This window comes from Habropoda laboriosa, unplaced genomic scaffold, assembly GCF_001263275.1.
Source record: "Habropoda laboriosa isolate 0110345459 unplaced genomic scaffold, ASM126327v1 scaffold134, whole genome shotgun sequence".
In the NCBI taxonomy this organism is placed as follows: domain Eukaryota; kingdom Metazoa; phylum Arthropoda; class Insecta; order Hymenoptera; family Apidae; genus Habropoda; species Habropoda laboriosa.
In genome coordinates this window covers 1,023,938-1,041,225 of record NW_017100266.1, presented here as the reverse complement: position 1 = coordinate 1,041,225, position 17,288 = coordinate 1,023,938, and the positions used below count along the sequence as shown (strand labels likewise).

The 17,288-nt window shown below is 37.5% G+C and overlaps 2 protein-coding genes across 2 annotated transcripts in view; one reads left to right on the top strand and one right to left on the bottom strand.

Annotated features, from left to right (window-relative positions):
* Positions 1-1,367: 1,367 nt before the first annotated feature.
* LOC108573300 (ubiquitin-conjugating enzyme E2 J2-like) lies at positions 1,368-3,127 on the top strand. The gene is made up of 4 exons (XM_017935701.1): positions 1,368-1,620; positions 1,693-1,927; positions 1,991-2,119; positions 2,197-3,127. Exons 1-4 carry the CDS (start codon positions 1,505-1,507, stop codon positions 2,407-2,409), a joined length of 693 nt encoding a protein of 230 aa, XP_017791190.1. The 5' UTR covers positions 1,368-1,504; the 3' UTR covers positions 2,410-3,127.
* A 13,461-nt stretch (positions 3,128-16,588) lies between these two features.
* The window catches only part of LOC108573324 (protein twist), a 3,190-nt gene continuing 2,490 nt past the window's right edge, over positions 16,589-17,288 (bottom strand). Inside the window, exon 2 of the mRNA XM_017935731.1 lies at positions 16,589-16,725. Coding sequence (XP_017791220.1) covers positions 16,589-16,725 — 137 coding nt within the window. The remainder of the gene's footprint in view (positions 16,726-17,288) is intronic.

The following is a 17,288-nucleotide window of genomic DNA, read 5'->3' as shown; positions in this document are numbered from 1 at the left end:
GGTGATAGTCGGTGGGAGGCGGAGACTGTCACGAATCTTAAGCTCCATTCATCAACGAATAATTCCTGGTTGTATCCTTGTCAACTGACGTTACATAATTCGCTGATGATACTAACAAGTGGTTTTTATAACGTTCCACATTTGGAAGAACTACGAAATATATCTTGTATGTTCACGACTAATAAAACGAAAAAGAATCAAAAGAGAGATCTAATGAAACGACATGACAGAATTAAAAAAAGAATGATTGCGTTTTTTTGTCGAATTCATGGAATAGTTATTTTTCTAAGTCAACACGATTATGTTTTTGTTATAAATATTAATGTCTAGGGAATTCTAACAAATGCTAACGTTATGAACAAGTGCTAACAATTTTTTTCCTTAAAATTTGCAATTTCAGCGTCTACATGTTGTGTAAATATACGTTTCCATTTTTGACAGAAATGCGTCATTTTTTGGAAATAACATAATTTTACAAAAATTGTTTATGTCGTAGAAATATTCATGAATGATATAATAGTTTCATTTTGTTATCGTCATCTGAAGCAATTCTTCAAATTTTTACAAACGTTCGATTTTATAAATCGTTTGTTATTGATAGATTGAAAGATAAATTTAAAAAATTGATTAATATAAAAAAAATGTTCAGGTTTCAAAATGCAAAATAGTCATAGTGCATCAACTGTATTTATTATTATAACAATACAATAACAATAATCTGTACATTCTAATTTTATATGTATCCCCTATTTTAATCCTGTAATTACATTCCGTATTTTTTAAAATAATTCTATAATTGTAATATTTATACAAAATGCAATATATTCGTTTAATTATGTTCTGTGCATATTCGAGGTTAATTATAAGAATAATCATCGATTGAGAATTTTCAAATGATAATCTTCTTCTTTTATCAACGTTTTAATTGAAAAAAAGATCAACTTAATCATAGAATCATGAATGATTTAACAATTTATCGAATGATAATTAAATATATTATAACGGACGGGTTTGGCAGCACTGTCGCGAAATGGAATAATTCAGTGCATTTTATAGTCATATGTTTTCTGTCATGAAAGAGTGCTGTCAAATTTAGTGTCATTCGTGAATATTCTTTAAGTGCAAAGACAAAGTTCATCATAAGTGATTCTCCATTACACGACGAGCCATTCTCCAAACAATTTTGCATTTACGTTGTTGTACTTCGAGAGAAACGTAACCTACCTTTCAAATTGCCCACGAATTTGCTTCTCATTACGTTACCACAAACTATAACACGTTTAACGAGGTACCTTGTTGATAGACACGTTGCAAAACTTGATAAATCGATACTGAGAGTCACCACGTGAAACGCACAATTTCTTGAGAGTACTTTAATGTAAGGCTATCAAGAGGTATTACACTGATCTGAGAGTTGATTCAAGAGAGATTCACAGAATAGTTATACGAAGAAACATATTTTAGAATACAACAAAAGAAAGTGTCTGAATAAAAAATTTTGAATATGAATAGAGTAGCAAATAGTGCAACAGCAAGACTGAAGCAAGATTATGTGCGTCTTAAAAAAGACCCTATACCATACGTTGTGGCAGAGCCGGTCCCCTCGAATATATTAGAATGGTATGTGCTTTAAATATTTTCATGTACTGTTAAAGTATCCTGTATGTATTATGTCATATACTTTTGTTACAGGCACTATGTAGTAAAAGGTCCAGAGAAAACTCCTTATGAAGGAGGATATTATCATGGAAAGCTTGTATTTCCTGGGGAATTTCCATTTCAGCCTCCTAGTATTTATATGATTACTCCAAATGGGAGGTTTAGTGTCAATACAAGATTATGTTTATCTATTTCTGATTTTCACCCTGATACGTGGAATCCAGCATGGAGCGTATCCACTATTCTTACAGGATTACTTAGTTTTATGGTGTGTAATTAAATACTAGTTTAATTATAATATTCAATAAGCTAATAATAATTTTTTTGATAGATTGAAAAAAGTCCTACCACAGGTAGCATCAAAACATCAGATTTCGAGAAGAAACAATTTGCTGAAAAGAGTTTGGAATTCAATTTAAAGGACAAGATGTTCTGTGAACTTTTCCCAGAAACTGTTGAGGTATTACTAATGTTTTATATGTGTGTATTTCATTAAAATCTACCAAATGATTAACAAAAAACATTGGTATGTTGTAGATTATAAAAGCAGAATTGAAGCACAGGAAAGAATTAGAAATACAGGCAAAAAGTCAGAATACAGCTTCTGAAGTTTCATCCTTAATACGCAACCAGCTGCAGAGGGATCAGAGTCCTCTACACAGTGCATTACACAATCTCATTGTCATCATAGGATTTGCAGTATTTGCTTATACAGTGAAATATGTATTGTGGAGCGTTACTATGGAATAAGTGAAAAAAATGAATGCCCAGCATTCGTCTTTGTTCTTTAGATAAAATAATGGATACAAGAAAGTTGTGATAACGATGCGTGCAGATCTTGAAGAAAGGTGTTGAAAACTCCTGACTGGGACACAGACACTTACAGCACAATTGTGATCTGTTTGCCCCTAGTCCTGTCGAACCTGTGTGGTACTATTCAACCTCTTGGTTTTCGAGTACACTAGTATACCATGGGTGTTTGTTAGATTTTTATATCAAGGTTACTTGTAAAATACGAGTTGTACTATATTTGCAAATTTTAATCAGGATATTCGCAAAGCAAGGGGTAACAATTCTGTGGAGAGTTCTACCTGTGAGCGTTTATCATCAGAAGCAGTGTCAATAAGTTTTATTATCTAGTTGTCAGAGAGTTTAAGATTGTTGACTGAGTCAGATTATTTCGGGCTAACACCATTGGCTTTGAATCGAGTTCTGTTACGCGAATTTCCAAAGCATAGTTCAATCGTCGAACTATATACACTTAGCAATTATTTGGTAAATTATGTACATGAAAGAGAGAGAGAGAGAGAGAGAGAGCGAGCGAGTGAGAGAGAGAGAGAGAGAATGCATGAAAGGAATACATTAATAATAAAAAAAATCGTAGGGGCTTCCCACAAATTCAGTGAAAATCAAATATAACCTTGCCACAGTTTTCATACTCATTTTCCAATTTTCTTTTTCATATCTATAACAGACTCTGTCCCATGATATACTATGATCGTCCAAGACGGGAAGAAATTGCCCTAAACGTGCTCAAAAAAACATTTGCTACTGTGACATGTAAATGTGAAAACTAAGTCAAAATTTCTAACTGAATTGGACTAAGTTTAGTAGAGAGTAGAGTGAAAACCATATCGATTTTGAAAAATTCATGTAATAAACATAGTAAGATGTATGTACTTAATACTAATATTTGTTGATCAAATTGATCATTGATGTCAATATTTGTTGATCAAATGGATCGTCCTCGAGAAAGTTTTTAGGGAGATGCATATGTACATATTGGAAATTTTGCCCCTGTGAATGTATGTTGCATGACCTCAGCTTTCTGAGACGTATTTTGTTTCATTTCTTTCCCTTGCTTACTCTACTCGATATAGTATTTTTCTTCCATTGCCTGTTAAAATAATAAAAAGAACTACCAATTTAACTACAAATCACGGATTAACATGTTATATTACACTGTACCGAACAATTAACGATTAATAATGTCTAACAATAATATTAATGAGAACAGAACTGAAATTCTGATGAATCGATATTTATGTTAAGAGACTGTGTCGGTTTTATTTATGAATTAAAAGCAATGTAATAATTTTTTTACTTAAAATGAACTACTTCCTTTTTGTTTCTTTGTTATTCGAATTAAAATGAAATTCGAAAATCGGAAAAAGGAATTGAGATGAACTTTCCGCGCGCTTTTTGATGATGTAATGCATCGCCATCTTGAATTGGGATTCGTTTGAAAGTGATCTTCACGTTCCAACAAATATTTTCACGAATATTACTTTATTTTTACAGGAGAAGCATAGTTTTATCTTCGAAATAAGTAAGTTTCAATTAATTATAAATTGAGAAGAAAGCTATAATTTTTTCAAGTATTAGCCACGTCAATTAATATCGTCTTTTATTTCTCAGTTTCCATGAAAACGTTACACTTGTACATTTATTCATATACATATGTATGCGAAGTACTGTCATCATTGTACCAATTAAACATGTAAATAAATACAAAAATGCGTGAGAAACACAGTTACCGGATGACTGACACAAAATCGCAGTTTTAAACTGTAATTCAGATCAACAAACACAGATGTCGGCAGTATTCACGAAAACATAGTAATGATTTTCAAAACTCCTATTTTTTCGTTACATAATTAACGCTTTTATGTACCGTCTTTTTTCTTTATATGCACGTACACAATATATATTACAATTAATTAAACTGTAAATGTGAAATTTTTTGGATTTATGGTGTACCACACGGCGATAATGTAATTTGATTCGATTTGCGTGGTCATGGTATCGAATATGGAGGGAAGTGTAATATGTGACCAAATCCAAAGAATAGTTTCTTGTATTTTCAATCCCTATAGTTTCTCCCGAGTGAGTAACAATGAAAATCATTATTAAAATACAATAATTTCGAGTGCTTTCGTAGTATTTATTTTCAAATGGATTCTCGATATGTTTGTAAGTACTTAATTCTAGTGCTTACCACCTTTCGATTCACCTGACGTGTTTCACAATCTTGATTCGATCGTGATATGTGTGTACGGTGTGTTTATGACGCGTATTTAAAGAACCATTCACAGTTTATCGATCGGAAAGGAAGAAAGGGAACGGGAGCAGTTGTGGTTTACCGTGACGATAAACAGTTAGAATTTTCTTTGAATGCCCTCTTGTCCGAATGCGCTCGGGAGGAAGGATGCATCCTGTGGAGGCGCCTTTAGCTTTCTTACCGATTCTGTGTTTACTTGTTCCTGACTCCGAAGCCGCATACCGCGGATTTAAGCGACGATGAGTGAATTTCAACTGGAATTATGACAATTTTATTAATGAATAATCGAGCACTTGAGTAAGTTCGAATATTTAACTGAACTACATATTAGGAAAATCTGAGTCCAAAACATTAGCCCCTATTGAAGAATAACGTGAGACAGTTCAAGTCCGAAATCAGGCAGGTTTCGGTGCCTAGAATTGGGATGAAATTTCTGATTTTGAACAAGAGTTGTAAGACGTGATTGTTACTGAATATTTAGTTATAATTTTCAGCGAAGCTTAATAACTCAAATTTTATTAAAATAGACGTAGGATATTGCAGGCTGAAATTTTTAATTTACTAGGTGTTAGGTGATTCCACATCTGTTCCAGAAGCTGCTTGTGCACCAATTCCACGAGGATCCACCTTAATCTAAGAAAACACGCCGCAAAAGAAACAAACGGTAATTTATTTGACCACGAAATAACAAGGAAGTCGCGTATAGGTTCTTCCTCTGTTGGTCACAATCCTAACCTCCCCTTGTCCGACCCCTTTCCGCTTGGAGACCGCCCTCGGGAGTAAATCATCGAACCAGGCGCCAGGGATACTTTGGTCTCGCCTGAAATCCTGCGAAAATAAGACACACATGTCTCGTGAAGTATCACCATTCCTTTCACACTAGATCTACAAATTCATAACTAAAATTCCAGTACGTCGGTAGATTTCTATCCGAGAAACGCAATTTTTTCTTATTGTGTGTTTGATTTTGCAGATATACTTAGTAACAGAAGATGTTAATTGTTATTCAGTATGTGGAGAGTGCTCCAGAAAGAGAATTGAGAACTTTGCAGCAAGAGGAGTGCAACTCCATTTTTTACAGTCTTTTAGTTATGACGTGTAATATACGTAAGAAACAAATTATACATTGTTTGGTGTAACGATTTATTGTAAATTTTCGACCTGCACTCATTATTGTTTTGTCTAATACGAATGCCGATCTGGACCTGCCTTAGCACAAAATATAACGACGTAATGCAGTTAATTTCCAACTACAGCCGACCTAATAAACAGCTTTTTTGTGCATTGACCGGAGATGAGGATATTTCCACAGACAACGATGACTCAAGAATAATGTTATTTTTTTATGTCCACAAAAAACGTTAACATATGTTTTCCATATATGATTAATAAAACGACAATAAATCAATAAATGGTGTATACACTTTATTGTGCATAGTTAACAAAAAACACCCGTTTTTTATACAATTTAGTGCAAGACAGGGGCAGCTCGAGATTTGAAAAATTCGCCAGAAATAGAAGCAAAAACTTGTTAACTCAATAACCACTATTTATTGTGTGAAAATATATATTTCTCAATTGGTGTTCTCTTTTCAATGTTCAGTCGAAACAATAATTTCATAAACACTTTTTTCTAATTTACTCGCAGTTGGTAAAAACGGAGCTGCACCGCTTTAGCTTCAAGGTCCTCAGTTGTTATTCAGTTTATACAGGGTATTTTAGAAAAAATAGAGCGTATGTGTCACTCGATGTACTCATAGTCCCTCAGAAAAATAAGACGACAATTGTTATTTAGTACATATGTACAAGGTGTTCCAGAAAGATGCGAAAGTACTTATTGAGTGTATACTTAGAGAGTTCTACGTTGCGATATTTTGAAGTAATTAACACAGGGTGTCCCGGACAAGGGAGAAGATTTTCGATCCTTTTAACAACCATTTTCTTGACTACTGTTCGTAGTTGCAACCGTGTACAAAGCTTGGGAGTGAATTTGTGGTCAGAAAGAAGACTCGTATTGGCCACGTGGTTGCTATTTACGTGGTCGCGAGATGGCAAATTTTGGGGTGATGCAACCTGTTGCAATAAATCGTGTTTACGATAACTTAATTCTCGGCAGGCGGTTTACGACGCCATTGACTACCGGAAGTCGAGGAGATGTCGCTACCTTTTCGTCACAAAATTGCATCACCGAAAATTTCGTACATTCCAATATTATTTTTCATTATTATTATTAATATTATTACTATTTCGTTACTGTTATTATTATTACTATTTCATCTCTATTACTATTATCTAATTTTTATAGAATTTGAAGTAGATCAATTCATATGTCTTACGAATACATTTATCGGTCACGTTGTACGACAATTCGGTATACGTATGTATTTAAATATCCTTTTCTCCAGGCGCCATGTTGACTGGTGAAACGTGTAGCATGAGGCAGAGCGGGGTGATTCGATTAGAAAGACTTCCACGTATCCATTTCCTCTGACCGAAAGAAAAATCATTTGGAAAATAATTAACTGGCGGGGACGAGCTCATTACGCGGCTTAATTAGCTGCCACTGGTATCCGTGTTTCTTCTCCCTAAAGGCGGCCATGGGAAAAGCAACACCGCTGGGCTGAGAGAATCGGTCACCGAATTATGCTCAATGCCTCACACCGTGGAGGGAGCGCAACTTCTATTAACTTTCCCCGCCTCCGGTTCCCAGTTGGGCCCGTTTCCTGAAATACTCTTTCGCTGGAAGTGAAAATGGACCTCGTTGCCGCATAGAGAAAATGGATCCTGTGCCGTATACAATAATAGGTTCATGGAAGTTCGATACTTCGAACGAATTAGAGAACTATTCGTAAACCTTCGATTAAATTTGGTCCGCGTCATTCGACCAGTTTTTTAAATTATAGTTCTTAGGGCCATCGAGGATATGTATGTATCGCGCAATTCCACATCTATTCACAGTTTCATCCGGCAATTCCACGTGTTTTCCATAACTTATCAAACAGTTCAACGAGTAGTCAAATTCTACGTTATTCTACGCGATGTCTCTCTGTTTCTACGCAATTCTGTACTTTGTCCAATTTTAAATAATTCCACAACCTTCGTGTTTTCTCCACCCCCAGGCAATTCCACGCGTGACCAAAATTTCTCTCGGCAATTCCGTGTCTGGTTAATCTCTGTGTTAATCTACGTTCTCTCTTTATTCCTGCGCAATTCTGCACTTTGTTTACTTTTTCGAACAATTCCACAACCTTCGTATGTTCTCCGCTACCGAGCAATTCCACACAAGCGCGAGGAAGGTCGAAGGAAAATGATAACGCGGGATGTTAGAGGAAGTAGATAGAGGCTGAACATGGCGAAAAGGTTGAACATCTGTTCTCTGTCTTTTCCTACTAAATCACCGCAATTTCTGTCACTCCTTTCGTTTTCCCCCGGGATGATGAATCGTTCGTCGTTAGTGCCAACCGCGACCACCGCCCTTTCTCCTCTTCATCACCATGTGTACGCAAAGTGAACACATACGTATATAAGGGCGATCGAATGACACTGTGCTCCGTTTTACGCGGCCAGTAAAACGTTCTGCAACGGGCTGCGCTCACTCCGACGGGACGTGCATAGGTAAATACACCGGCAAGGAAACCACCCTGCCGGTTATGCTTGGGCACTTGTACGCGTGGATGGAAATAGACGCCGGCAAAACTTTCTTCACCACGGGTCCCCTTAATCTTTTCGCTGTGCAACTTTTCTTTCTTATCCATTCTATCATTTTTCCGTTTTTTACTATTTTCCAGTTTCAGCGAAGAGAATAGGTATTGTCGAACATGGTCGAACGTAACGAAGGAGAATAAATTTCGAGGACGTGTGGACGAAGCCGGACGTCGCCGCTGGTGAACGGGTATACGAAAAGGCATGGAATTGCCGAAGGAAATCGTAGCGAAGCGTGGAATTGCGGGGCTTAGAGATGACGGCTAATAGATTGTAAGCAGACACAGCATGGAATTGTTTAGGAATTGCTTGTGATTGGGGGAGGTGAAAAGAAACATCTCGGAGATGGGAAAACTATGGAATTGCCGGAGTTGCGCAAACGTTGCTTAGCTTAGCGGACCAAAAGAACTCTGGCAATTCCAACAGTTACATGATCTTATGTTGGTATTCTTCACATCTAATGAATACAAGGAACACATTGAATCGAAAAGTCGTCTCCTATCCACGAAAGAATAGTGAAAACAAGCAAGATGTAGCAGAAAAAACGTGGCATAGTTACGAACAGGGACGACGGTAGAATTTTCATCGGGTTCTCGCGTTCGTAAATAAACCGGTGAAGCCTGGTGGGTCGCTATGTTTAGGTTAGGTGGTTTCTCAGATTTCTGGGATCACTATAGGAGAATGTGACAGGTCTTTTCCAGCTACCGGTCTAGCTGCTTTACGATCACGAATGCGCTCACCGATTCATCATAAGAGAGGAGATACCAGCTGCGTCTGCTTTTTTCCTTCTAAGAAGCTGCCTCCTTGATCCTGTAATTTATGAACGATCGTGGGACCCCGTGAACATTAGAAAACATGTAAATTTCAATCGTGGCAATTACAAGATCTCCAGCTGAACATTGGGAAATTTCGAGAATCACGATGCTAAATATCACTCCGAAATACGCGGCATTGCTGTACCAAGTTTTCCAATCGACAAAATTTCAAATTCCAGACACCGCAATTCCAAGATCTTCAGTTGAAAATTCGGAAATTCCTAGCACCGTCATCTCGAAATCTCATACCGAGAATCTCTGAAATCCTCGGTGTTCCAATTTCCTGTTTTCCAATTCGCAAAAGTTTCGATTCCAAGTTCTCGAATTGAACATTTCCCGGTCTCGATCGAAAGACGAACGGGCGAGAAAGGAGAAGATGTGTGTCCACACGAGAGTGAAATAGGAGGGAAATGGAGGGAACAACGGGTCAAAAAGGTCGAAGCCCAACATCCGGTGTTCGTTGATTGGCTGAAAGACCACTTGGTTGACATCGTTTTTGACCAATCGGGCAAACTGGGCGTCGCTAGCCGCCGTTTCCTTGCAATAATATTTGCACTGGCTCGTCTAATCCATTAAGCCTGCCATCGGCTGGCGTTTGGTAAATTATTTATCGGCTCTTCCCCGACGGTATTCCGTTCTCCCCCTTCACCACCACCATCGGTCGAAAGTTTGTCGGCTTCAGACTTTCTACGATGCTTCCCCGAATTTACGATCTGGGAATATCCATATGTTTCGCGGCTCGGCTCGTTACGAATGTATTCGTGACGTCAGCCCCGCGATCAGCGTTACGCGATACGCTTTTAAAGTCGCCCGCTTCCGCAACGGAACTTCCGTCGCGGGTGGAACTCGCAATTTGGTGGGAAACTTAACGAAAAGAGCAGATCGTTATGTTAGAGTATTGGAATATTGGAGTATCGAGATTTCGGAACGATGGAATATTGAAACGATGGAATTGCGATATTACAGAACTTTGGGAATGATGGAAATATGGAATGTCGGAACTGTGGGAGTTGTGGAGCTTTGGAAATGAGAGAAATCTGGTATGTCGGAATTGTGGGAATTGCGGAGCTTTGGAAATGAGAGGAATATGGAATGTCGGAACTGTGGAAGTTGTGGAGCTTTGGGAATGATAGAAATCTGGAATATCGGAATTGTGGGAATTGCGGAGCTTTGGAAATGAGAGAAATCTGGAATGTTGGAACTGTGGGAATTGTAGAGCTTTGGAAATGAGAGAAATCTGGAATGTCGGAATTGTGGGAATTGCGGAGCTTTTGAAATGAGAGAAATCTGGAATGTCGGAATTGTGGGAATTGCGGAGCTTTGGAAATGAGAGAAATCTGGAATGTCGGAACTGTGGGAATTGTAGAGCTTTGGAAATGAGAGAAATCTGGAATGTCGGAACTGTGGAAGTTGTGGAGCTTTGGGAATGATAGAAATCTAGAATGTTGGAACTGTGGGGATTACAGAACTTTGGGAATGATAGAAATCTGGAATGTTGGAATTGTGGAGCTTTGGAAATGAGAGAAATCTGGAATGTCGGAACTGTGGGAATTGCGGAGCTTTGGAAATGAGAGAAATCTGGAATGTCGGAACTGTGGGAATTGCGGAGCTTTGGAAATGAGAGAAATCTGGAATGTCGGAACTGTGGGAATTGCGGAGCTTTGGAAATGAGAGAAATCTGGAATGTCGGAACTGTGGGAATTGCGGAGCTTTGGAAATGATAGAAATCTGGAATGTTGGAATTGCGAGAATTGTAGAATAATGGAACGTTAGAGTGACAGAGAACTCTGGAATAACAGTACTCTCTCCGATTTCAGATTGTTCAAGGAAAATGAGGAACGACAACTCAGATATATACATGTTCGATAATTTTATCGCAGTGCTCGCAATCGATATAAAAATACTGTACATTAGAAAGACGCGCGCAGATATACGTTAAAAAATGCACGTTGGCATCGTGTTTAAAGGAATGGAAATCCAAGTATCCTTCGTATCATAGGAAACCTTGCCTCTGGAGAGCCCTCGGTCCTCAATAAAAGTACCGAGGGCGCATATGTAAAAATATTTCAGTGGACATTTCTACGTGTCGGTCGAGAATTTCTAACACGAGAAGAAGGGAATTATTGTTAAATAGACAATTTCGAAAATTTCCAATATTACTTACACCGAAAATTTCTACTGAGGTATTTGTTCATTTGGTTCTTACTCTAGAAGTATATAAATATGTACATCGTAATGTTTCACAAATAACTTCAAAGAGAATTTTCTTAAAAACAAAAAAAAAAAAAGAAAGAAGAAACGATCGATATTTACAAGGTTATTTACAAAGAGCAAAAAGTACTCGTCGTTCGACGGTGAAATAAATTATTGCGACTTCCGGCCATCGTTGTACAGTGAGAAACTTAACCTAGGTTAAAGACTTACGATGAAAATGGACAGTATTACAGTCTCTTCGCACGAGAACGTGTACAACTTACAAATTTAACCTACTAACGTTACTATGTACAAGACATTTGGTTCTTTTAGCTGTACGTCCAAGCCGCTGTAAGTGCACTTGGAAAGATTTTACTATAATACAAGGCACAATGTGATTTTATACATAAGTGGAAAAAAGGAAAGGAAAATCTAGCAATCTCGAGTTCCCTGTTACGAAGGCACCGTTGATTATTACCAGGAAAAATTCGCTAAAATTATACATTTTCTTCGCTCGAGATTGCTTCACATTAGAAAATACGTCTATAGCTCACTCTGTAACATCAGAGGCCCAAATGAGTATTCAACATCTTTGGCTCTAATTCGCGAATTAAATAACAACAGTATAAAAATCTGACAACCGTCAATGCATCGCAACTGTATTCACATTATGTGCTATTAAAGGTAATCAGACGATCGATCGATCCTCTAATTACTTCAATTAGTACAGTATATCCTATAACACACTTTATATTTCTCCAAGTGAGTTCTCGATACCCAAACGAGTACAACATTCGTAGAATACAATGTTTCAGGGTGAACGAAGAGGAATCTGTGGAGGAACTTGTTGTCACACTTGTTCAAAATTTATCATCGTTGTTGTAATACGCAAATCGACATATGAAATAACAAGTATCCGTGGAGAGAACCTTTTTTCTTCTTTAGTGCGGCAACTGTACAAATCTTGATAAAGAAATGTTCAATAGTGAAATATTGTCAATGTGGCGTAAATGTTAACCCTTTGCACTCCAAGCTTTTCTCCGTAAGGCTTCTGAGAATCCAAAGTTTTGTTTTGAAAAAGGAAAACAAAAGGATTTTTAACGCTTATACTTACTTCTATTTCTTCTATTAATTCGCATTATTTTGATAATATAGAAACACCTGAATTTTACATTTTAAAGTTCTCCGTGTCGCCATAACAGCGCCATTGGAGTGCAAAGGGTTAAACCAGTCGAATCCACGATAACACGAGATAATGCAGTCATTTACTGTAATATTAAATCACAAAGTTTCCCAGCGAGTACTCTGTGCATCCTGAAGAAATTCGAAACCGGCGAGCTCGCTTCTTAATTGAATTCGAGAAGATTTACGGTTGTCTTGACCTCAGGGAATAATAGCTGCCGTAGAAGTCTGTGCTGGGACGCTGATAAATATCTTCTGAATCGAACTGACGTACTTACGATTGAAAACTGAATTTTTTCATCGGATCTAGAAATAGCCAGAAATAGAATCGAAGGGTAGGTGAAAATATTTTCCAAAAACAGGCATGTACGACGAAAGAGGGAAGAAGAGAAGAAGAAAGGGGATGGCGTTCTGACAGCTTCTCAAGGGGGACACTGATGGCACCTCGTTTGGAAGGCAGGCTTTTTTTCACGAAGATTCAGTGCGGCAATAAAGACGCTGGCGGATTTAACGTGGCGTGTCTTCGTTAAGCGAGTCAAACGTGGAACTTTTCCTTCCTTGCCTTCTTCTGGTTTAAAATAACTGGGCTGCCTTCGAAACGTTCACATGAGTGAACGTCGACAAAAGCATGAAGAGAGACCCCGGTGAAATAGTTCCTACTAAGGAATTCGTTGTTCTTTTTTTTTTGGAAAAGGAAGTAAGTCAAAATTTTCCGTATTTTTCTTTCCTTTCTGCAAGGAGAAGAAATATTCCGAGCGACGCGTATTGGCGCCAAAATGCTCCTTCGAAGTTGGGAAGAGAGCGGTGTTTTTCGAACGGAGAAAAGAGGAAGACAGATTTCCGTATTTTTCTCCCTCGTTTTTTAAAGAAAGAGAAATACTCCGAGCGACGTATTGGCGCCAAAATGCTCGTTAATGCCTCCCTTGATGGTTGTTTTGTTTAAGTTTCATCTACCCGTCGGGAGCAGTTAGAGCTTGTTTCCACAGCGTCGACGAGACGCTAGGCTCGTCACGATCATCCCGCCTCGTAAAAAAACCTCGTAAAATTGTAGCAATGAAGCTACTGTCGACCGTGGATCTGGGAAAGGGAAAATCGGACGGTTTCAGGGAATCGCCGATGAGACGTGTTGTCTGTTTCTATTGTAGCAATCAGGTTGATGGAAAATGTTGCGAAATAGAGTATGTTTGAAAATTGTCCTTTCGAAGGGCGGGCAAAGTCGATCTGAAAGGAAGAAATACAGATAGGCGTGATAATGGATTTTCCGTGCTTCGAAAATTGGTACTCGATTAATTCAGAAAGCGAACTTAGAGTAGTCAGTTGGAATAAATTCTACGGCTGGGTTAGTGTATTAGGAAACAGTGCGAGGCTATAAATTGTTCTTTTTGCCTGAGTACGTAGCTAAGCGTTACTTCCATTCGCAGCTGGAAGCAAAGCACGCGACCTGGTTAATCTTCCTTCAAAGCAGAAGCCTCCGAGGTCGTAAATTCACCCTAACGGAGTGGACAGCGTTCCGCGAAGGTACAGAAAGGTGCAAGAGGGAATCGTTTCGGGAATCCCGGCAATAAGTGGCCATTGAACGAGCCTCATTGTGCTTCAATAAGAAGGTACTTCGTAACTGAATTGTGGCTTCTTTCTTCCTTTGTGCCTTATCAGACGTGATTATGATTGTTATTCGACTGTTCAAAGAGACAAATTTCATAGTTCAGTAGGTAATGTGCGAATTGAAAGAATTGATAGTTGGAAATTCAACGAAGGACAATTCAATATTGAAATGTTGCATACTCGGTGTTCAGTATTCAAGTGTACAGTCAAGTATATTCAGCAGTGAAAAGTTGAATAGGAAAATATTTAGCGTTCAAACTTGCAATAACTAAATTCAAATATTCACCAGTGAAAGATATTCAATGGTGAACAATTCAATAGTCAAATGTTCAACGTGCAATATTCGGTAGTCAAATATTTCACTGTGCGTCCAAATATTTAATATTCAAATGTTCAATAATCATATATCCAGCATTTAAATATTTAACAAGTAGTCAAGTATTCAATAATCATATATCCAGTATTAAAATATTCAGTAGCCAAGTTTTCAATAACCATATATCCAGTATTAAAATATTCAGTAGTCAAGTTTTCAATAATCATATATCCAAAATTGAAATATTCAGTAGCCAAGTTTTCAATAACCATATATCCAGTATTAAAATATTCAGTAGTCAAGTATTCAATAACCATACATATCCAAAATTGAAATATTCAGTAGTCAAGTTTTCAATAACCATATATCCAGTATTAAAATATTCAAGTATTCAATAACCATACATATCCAAAATTGAAATATTCAGTAGTCAGGTATTCAATAACCATACATATCCAGTATTAAAATATTCAAGTATTCAATAACCATACATATCCAATATTGAAATATTCAGTAGTCAAGTATTCAATAACCATACATATCCAATATTAAAATATTCAGTAACCAGTTTTCAATAATAATATATCCAATATTGGAATATTCAAGTATTCAATAACCATATTAATTTTAATATTGGATTTATTGAATTATTTATTCAGCAGTCAAGTATTCAATAATCATATATCCAGCATTTAAATATTTAACAGCCAAGTATCCAATATCCACTATTTAATACTTCTCATTGCAACGACACTACTGATACACCACCTCGATCATCCAACCTAAAGCAACCAAGATTCTTTTGCACCCCTAGCAGAGCCAACGAGATCATTTTTAATCATTTTACGTTATTCTCGAGATTGATATCGACGGAAGAGGAAACCTGCTGATAAGACTCTCCACACGATCGCCCTTTTCACACGGTACAGAAATTGCGGAAGAATTGGCCGGCTGGCTAAACCTGTTCCACTGTTAATAGAGCAACGTGAAGACGTAAATTATTGCCTAACATTATATCACCCAAGGACCGTGAGGAGAGCCATACTGATCTATCGCGGCGTGAAATAAACTGTCGCGATTGTATTTCAAAGCGTGGCTAATAAAGGACGCCTCTGCCCTCGCTGAACGACTAATCAATCGTTAATTAGTCATCTGTGACTCGTCAAATGTGACACTGTTCCTCCACTGTACTTTGGAAAATAAGGTTTCTTGGCCTACTTCTTTTGGTACTAAGCAAGAGAAATTCTGTTATCAACGTTAGAAAATTTGGAGACAGATATTTTCTATGATTAACGATGGGAGATCACTTTTATGTATTGATCATGTCCATCTTCAATTTGTGAAAATATTCAGTCCGTGGTTTTATTACGATTGGTATTACAACACGATAGAGAAGTTCTCTTTTACTTTTTTAACGAAAACAATTCTACTTGGAAAATTTGTCAGTCTTTACGATAAAACGTGTTTTCGCATAAAGGGAGAAATGTTGCTTCTTGCGGTAAGTGCAGTAGAAACTTGAACTTTTGAAAAGCACCGTCTCAAGTCAGTTCAGTTTTTCTTCCAAATTGAAGAATATCACACAAGCCTAGCCAAAGAAAATTTTTCTCCCACCCTCAAATTACAGAATTAATCGGTGAAAAGAAAAAGGGGAAAAATAGGAGCTTCGTGATAAATCTTACAAATCTAAAAAACGGAAATCATTGCCAGCTAGAAACTCGCCTGACGAGTCGACCGATTTCCAAAAGTATATCTTCAACCCCATCGCGCACCATCATCACAATAATAATTGTCTTTTTCTCATTCCTCGTAATTTCGATATTTTCGTGCCAGCGAAAACAAGAAATCGATGCTCACTTTTACAATAAACTCGCACAGTTTCTTCACAGAGATGTACTAGCGTGTGTCTAGTATCGAGTTATCATCGAGCGTTCTTAAGCTACGGTATCCTGAGATTGATGTCCAAGTATACGTAGTGTCCACTTCTTCATTTCTTTAAGTAACTTTTACCTTGTTGCAGTCGTGAAAGAAAATGATTCTGTTGTTCGTGTGAAAAGATCCCTAGAGATTCGAGTTCCAGTCGTCCTCCATCCTCCACACGCTGAAGGCGTACGAGAGCTTCTCGTGGGCCATGTAACTGCACGACGACGAAGTTATTTCTCTGGCGGCTAAGACCGCGCTTCTTGGGTTTCGTTCACCTGAAAGACAGGAAATCGACCTTCGTTAATTCCCTTGTTTCGTTTAAACGTGTGATTTATTTCAGAGATTATAGCTGTACTTAGTTTTACTTGAAACGAAAAATATTCAAAGCGAAATCCTATAATTCGTTACAATTTCAAAGATTGGAATTTGAAAATCCGGAAATTTCAGGCATGAGAATTGCAATTTTCAAAAGTGGGAATCTTCCAAATTCCACGCATCATAATTTCAAGACTGTTGGATTAAACATTCCGAGATTCCACGCGCTCCAATTCTAAGCTCTCGAATAAGAAATTGCGAAATTTCAAGCGTTCAAATTTCAAATTCTCAAAGTGAAAATTCTGAAGTTCTGTACATGCTGATTCCAAGCTTCTAAATTGCAAATTATGAAACTGCCGCCACGAAAATTCCAAGATTCTTGGATTAAAAATTCCGAGATTCCACGCGTCCCGATTCCAATCTCTCGAGTAAAAAATGCCGAAATTTCAAGCGTTCAAATTTCAAATTCTCAAATTGAAAATTTTTAAGTTCTAAGCGTAGAAATTTCGAGCTGCCAAATTGC